Source organism: Vicia villosa, linkage group LG3 (assembly GCF_029867415.1).
Source record: "Vicia villosa cultivar HV-30 ecotype Madison, WI linkage group LG3, Vvil1.0, whole genome shotgun sequence".
Classification (NCBI taxonomy): domain Eukaryota; kingdom Viridiplantae; phylum Streptophyta; class Magnoliopsida; order Fabales; family Fabaceae; genus Vicia; species Vicia villosa.
Window position 1 is genome coordinate 19,060,823 of NC_081182.1, and position 6,000 is coordinate 19,066,822.

At 31.7% G+C, this 6,000-nt stretch overlaps 1 protein-coding gene across 1 annotated transcript; it reads right to left on the bottom strand.

The window, feature by feature from the left end:
* Window positions 1-2,152: 2,152 nt before the first annotated feature.
* Window positions 2,153-3,064, bottom strand: LOC131655053 (fasciclin-like arabinogalactan protein 14). The gene has a single exon (XM_058924957.1). It carries the CDS (start codon window positions 2,981-2,983, stop codon window positions 2,288-2,290), a length of 696 nt encoding a protein of 231 aa, XP_058780940.1. The 5' UTR covers window positions 2,984-3,064; the 3' UTR covers window positions 2,153-2,287.
* Window positions 3,065-6,000: the final 2,936 nt, after the last annotated feature.

Sequence of the window (6,000 nt, forward strand, 5' to 3'; positions counted from 1 at the left end):
TCTCGACCAAACTTCTTCAGGTGTCTTCATATCTTATGCATTCGAAGAACATTTGTCTATCAGATATATTGTTGTCGAAACAACCTCTGTCCCAAACACCTTTTTTAACCCAACGCTAGCTAACATTCATCTAACTCTTTCCAAAATGGTTCAATTAAACCTTTCAGCCAAACCATTTTGTTGGGGAGTACCTGCAATAGTTTTGTTCCTTGCAATACCAGAGTCTACACAAAAACTAATGAACGCATCATTGCAAAATTCAAGCCCATTGTCGGTTCTCAACTTCTTTACCTTTATGCCAGTCTGATTTTCGACTAAAGTCTTCCAACTTTTGAAATTCTCAAAAGTTTCATCCTTAGTATTCTGAATAAATACCCATATCTTTATGAAATAATCATCAACTATGGATAGAAAATATCTTACTCCTGAATTTGATGGACACCTCGCAAGCCCCCAAAGATCAGCATGTATGTAATCAAAGGAACCTTGTGTTCTTTGTTTGCCTTTATTAAACTCCAATCTGCAAGATTTTCCTAGTAAACTGGGTTCAAAAAATTTCAGCTTTTCGACTTTGTCTCCACCAAGCTAATTTTATTTCCCCAATTCGACTAGACACCTTTCACTAACATGGCTCAATCTCATGCGCCAAATTTATGTCTTCGACAAAGGTTTCATCGATGCAACATCTGCACAATCACTTACAACTTCAACCTCAAGGGTATACAAGCCTTGTTTCTTCACGGCTCTCAAGACTTCCTTCAACCCCTTCATAACTCTTAGGATACTTTTCTCTCCTTAAAAAATATATCATTTACTGTCAAATTCACCAAGAGAAGTCAAATTTCTCTTCAAATCAGGTACATACCTGACTTTAGTAAACAACCTTATTGACTCATCACAAATCTTGAATCTCACAGATCCAACACCTACAATCTTGCAAGCTTTATTGTTTCACAGCAATACAAATCCACCATTTTGATCACATAGTTTCTCGAACAAGTATTTGTTTGGAATCATGTGCCAAGTGCAAGTTGAATCCATAATCCACTCTTTACTTGAGTCTCTGCTTGAAACCACAAGAACATCAGATGAGTTAAAATCATCTTGAATAATGACAACGTTGAATTATCCTTACCTCCATGATCTTTAAGATGTTTAGGGCAAACTTTTCTTGTATGACCCTCCTTTTTACAATGATAACATCGAATATCAGATGCATGACCACTATAAGACTTCTGCTAACTTTTACCCTTCTTCTTGTCAAACTTGACATCTCTCTCTGTGAAATTTTCCTCCGACAAGCCTTCGCAAGTTGAAGATGGCTTGTGCTCCTTTTGTCTGTTCAAATACTTAGAATACAAGGCTGATTGAACTTATTCAAAATTCATGGGCTCTCTTCCACATAGGATAGTTTCTTGAAGTGAGCATGTGACTTGAGAAAAGCACACAACAAAAAAAGCGCGTGATCTTCATCATCAATCTTGACATCGATATTTCTACAGTGTAAATATAGTGTATAAATATTGCAGCGCAAGAATAACAGTGCAATGTAAGAATAGCACATCTCTTTTATATATAGAGTGGATGAACTAGTATATATTCTCCTTATTTTGTTATTTAGTAGGAGTAATACAAAGTTGCCTTCACAGTGGGGGCCTTTCGGGCCCTACTCTAAGTTTGCTAGAGGATGATGCGTCGAGAAAGAATTTTTCTTAAGATGAAGCCATCAAATTAATTTTTTTAATAAAGTCGTAAATTTAACCAATTTAAAAGTAGTGTTGATTTAGATTTTTTCTGGAGTGACTTACTCAATGCCACATAGGGTTATATGGTGCACATAATTATTGTGTATTCTCTTGTACCTCGTAGATTAAAATCTCAAATCTTCATATTCTACGTTTAAATTCAAATTTTCATGTTCATCAATTTCGGTTTCTAAAAGTTAAACAAAATTCTAGATGCATAAATTTGATTTCTAATTTAATATCAAAATTATTTATTTCATTATAATTCTCTATCATAAACTTTTCACTCACATTCAAATTAATCTTTGAAAATTAAGCTTGTAAAAGAAATCCACATAAATATATTTAAAAAAAAATAAAGTAAGAGATAAGAGAAGAGTATATTATCTTCAATCTGAACAAATGAATTCCACAAACACAAATCAACACTGTTACTATAATTTTTTCTTCTGTGTTACAACAAAAATCAACTCATCAGAGTTAATTATCCCTTTCAATTAATATCAAATCACTTCTTCCCTAGAAATCCATCAACATCACGCTTACAAAGAAACAAAAATGGAAGCAAAAGCCATGACAACACCAATAAACCCAAAGGTGGTACGAGAAGAAGCACTAGGAGCAGGTGCACCAGCAGCCTGACTCTTAGGTGCCTCAACAGACGCGGTGGGTGAAGCAACCTTGGCAGCAGCACCGGAAGCAAGCACCGGCGTTGATAACGCCGGAGCTGAATCAGCAACCTTAACAATAGGTTGCGTAACCTGAAGAACCGATACGACTCCAGCTTCGGTCGTAACGGTTTTAACAAGCTTAGTATCAAAAGTTGAACCCGCAACAGCGGAACTAAATGCCACCTCACCTTCATTAATAAGTGCCACGTAGATCTTAGCGGCTAAGCCGGAAGCCGGTGAAAGTGTAGCCAATTCTGCATGGCTTCCAATGGCTTCAACGAGTTTCTTCTCATCGTAGAAATCGGTTACAATGTGGGTCCCAATAACGGTTTTAATGGCGTCGAGTGATTTACCAGCGAGAGGAGCGATATCGGTATTATCGAGGGCGAGAACTGTAACGGCTTTAGCAGCGTTGATTTGTTCAGCCAACTTGGTTTCCGTTAGGTATTTGTTGAAAGTGGAGAATTCTGGGTTTTGTCCTAGAATTTTTGTTATGTCAAAACAGTTAATTGAAGAGAAAGACAACATAAGTGCCATGCACAGAACATAGGAGTTTCTCAAACCCATGTTTGTTTTTTAATTGTTTTTCTCTTTATTTAATTTGAGAAACTCCAAAACCAAGTTGGTGTGTTTTGGAGTTGCTGTTGAGTTATGGGTTTGTATGTTATGTATTTATACATATGTTGTGTGAGGAATTAGAGGTCAAAATTGTAACCGAATTTGTTATCTAAAAAAGGAAGCATTTTTTGGATGGTTAAGCATGATTTGTGTAAGTTGATTTTGTCTGATGTTTATTTTTGGGAGAAGTTTGAATAATGGATGGTAGTGTAGAATGGGCATGGTTTACTTTCTCTAAAATTAGGAGTTGTGATTTATGTAAACAAAAAATTAATGCCATGTTTGGTTGAATTTTGTTTTAATTTTGAAAATTGTTTTATAAATTAATTTTAAGATTTTTTTTAATAATAAAATGAATTAAAACTTGTTTGATCATTTTAATTTAGTTTAATTGTAATTTTAGTCTTTCAATTTTACTTTTTTTAGTTTTGATCCCAAGTTTTTTTAGATTTTTTGTTTTCACTACTAGTATCCGGCCCACTGGACCAACTAATCTGGTCCGATGCGAGTTTTGACATTAAGTGGTTCCAATCTCCTTTTAATCACAGTTGCAGAAATCGAATTGTGGTCCTCCATATCAAGTCTATCGCCAAATTACTGGACCAATTAACTTTTGATTATGCCTCATTTTAAACACCGAAATTTTAGTTTCTTATTTAACTTAATTTATTTTAGTCTCTTTCTAATTTGAGACTAATTTTAATGACATGACACATATACCGATGATTTGACAGATCCATATTAATCACTTTTATTTTCATGTCATATTAATTATTAGGCTTAAATAGTCTTTTGATTTTAGTCCTTAAAGTTAAAATCTGTAAATTTCTGACAAATTTTGACTTTAAGGACTAAAACCAAAATGATTTAATATTCGGGGATTAATTCAAAAACAAAAAAATTTAGGGACTAAAACAAAAACACACCAACTTACAAAGCCAAAAAACTATCAAAGCATAATTATTAATATTATTTTGTCCATATTACATTATTTTTATTAATATCTATAATATTAGTATTAACTTAAATAATTAATCAAAATAGTTTTAAGTTATTAAAAATTGTAAACTTTTGAAACGTTCAAAAGGGGTATCCGTTTTCCTTCAAATTCCAATTCTAAAAGAAGAATCATGTTCATCTTCAATTGTTTTTGCTTCATTATGGCTTCATTTTGAACAAAATCCATCGTTCTCCATCAACATTTGTTTTTCGTCTCATCCTTCATTGATTTCTTCTTCAATCGATTTCCTCTTTGTGTTCAATTATTTTCAATCTTTAACACATTTGGTCTTCTGTTGACTCAGATTAAAAACCATTTCTGAGAGGGTCGCCACAGTCACATGCATCGCCTAATACATCTTTATTATCATCAGAGTAGTAGTAAGTGGCCTGGGCGGATAGCCATTCAACAGAGGGAGAAGAGGTTAAAAGAATGGTGCGATTGTTTGAACAACAAACTTAAATCCCATGCAATAGCTAGTTAGTTATCATAGCGAGATATGACTTAGTTTCCTGGATCTTCGGATCGGATGTACTGATTGTTTTTTGGATAAATAAGAAAGTAATGCTTTGACTCCAAAAAAAAATGGTGCGATTGTTACCAAAGATTTCTTGGAACGATTATGTGGTTGTGCTATTGACATATTTGTTCTTGTAGTTACGGGACAATTTTCACCCAAGATTGTTCTGGTTCATTCAAACTATAATTAAAAAATTGAAACTTTCAATTTGAAAGAATGAGTAACTAGTTACTTTGATGGTTTTAAAGAACGACAAATGGTGTTTTTTGTTCATACCTTTTTGATTTTCTGAGTCTTGGTAATGTCCTTTTAGCTTTTAGGTTTTACATGATATTCATTGAGATTGAAATGAACTAGGTAAATTACCTGTGAATTACACGGGTTTTATTAGAATATACATTTTAGATTTTTAACAATTCAGAAAATGATAATTTTAATGAACTAAAGCCAACTAATAAATAAATTTTAAAAATATTATGATATACATGTATTTAATATTAGTTTTTATAAAATAAATAAATTTTTTGTTTAAAATGCGAGAAAGTATATAAAATATTTAGATTGTAAATATTCATAGATATGTTAAAGATAATTAATATAATTTTTTTTCAATTATAAAATGTTCAATAATTATAAATGATATTATATCTGACTATAATATTTCACACATAAGAACTCTAAACTTATTTTACTTTATTGTACTTTTTTATATTTTATCTATTTATTATTTGTTAAAGTACTACTGTTAAGAACTCATTTGTGTTATAACTTTTTAGTGTATAATTCTTATAACATTTGATTAATCAATGATTTGTAAGAGTTAAAAAAATAACTTACTATAATGTATATCAATGCACTTTACTCTGTCGATTTAAATTTTTTTCCGATAACGTATTATCTATTTATAAATTTAATTTGTGTTGAGAAATTTGAAAGTTAAATTAATTTATGTATTATTTATTTAAATTAATTATTTTTGATTATTAAACATCTCAAAAGAAATTTGACTATTCGCTACTAAAAAAAATATAAATTAGAGACGAAAATTTGTGAGAAAAATAAATAACAAACACGAACCAACGCACTAATTAGCAAGGAGAAAGTCACACTAAAGTACTCAAAAACTAGAAGACACAACACAAACACATGACCAATCCGAGGGCCTACCGAAACGAAATGTCGATCAAGACAACAGTTAAAAAAGCATACAATATCTATATGAAATGTTAGTATTCAAATACTTTTTTTTATAATGGTTTGAAGTCGGCACAATTGACCGGGTGCAGTTACTGTTGGAAATTATGAGCATTAATTTCATCAAGATATGTTTTAAAATGACAAATGTGAGAATGACAATAAATGCTTCATAAATAGTCCCACATAGAAAGTGGAGCAAACTTTAAAAGCATTTATATATCACTTGGAACAATGTACATTCCAAAAAGA

What these genes read in the sequence shown, in the direction of transcription:
- LOC131655053 (XM_058924957.1), bottom strand. Translation starts at nt 2,983, where the DNA reads ATGGGTTTGAGAAACTCCTATGTTCTGTGCATGGCACTTATGTTGTCT.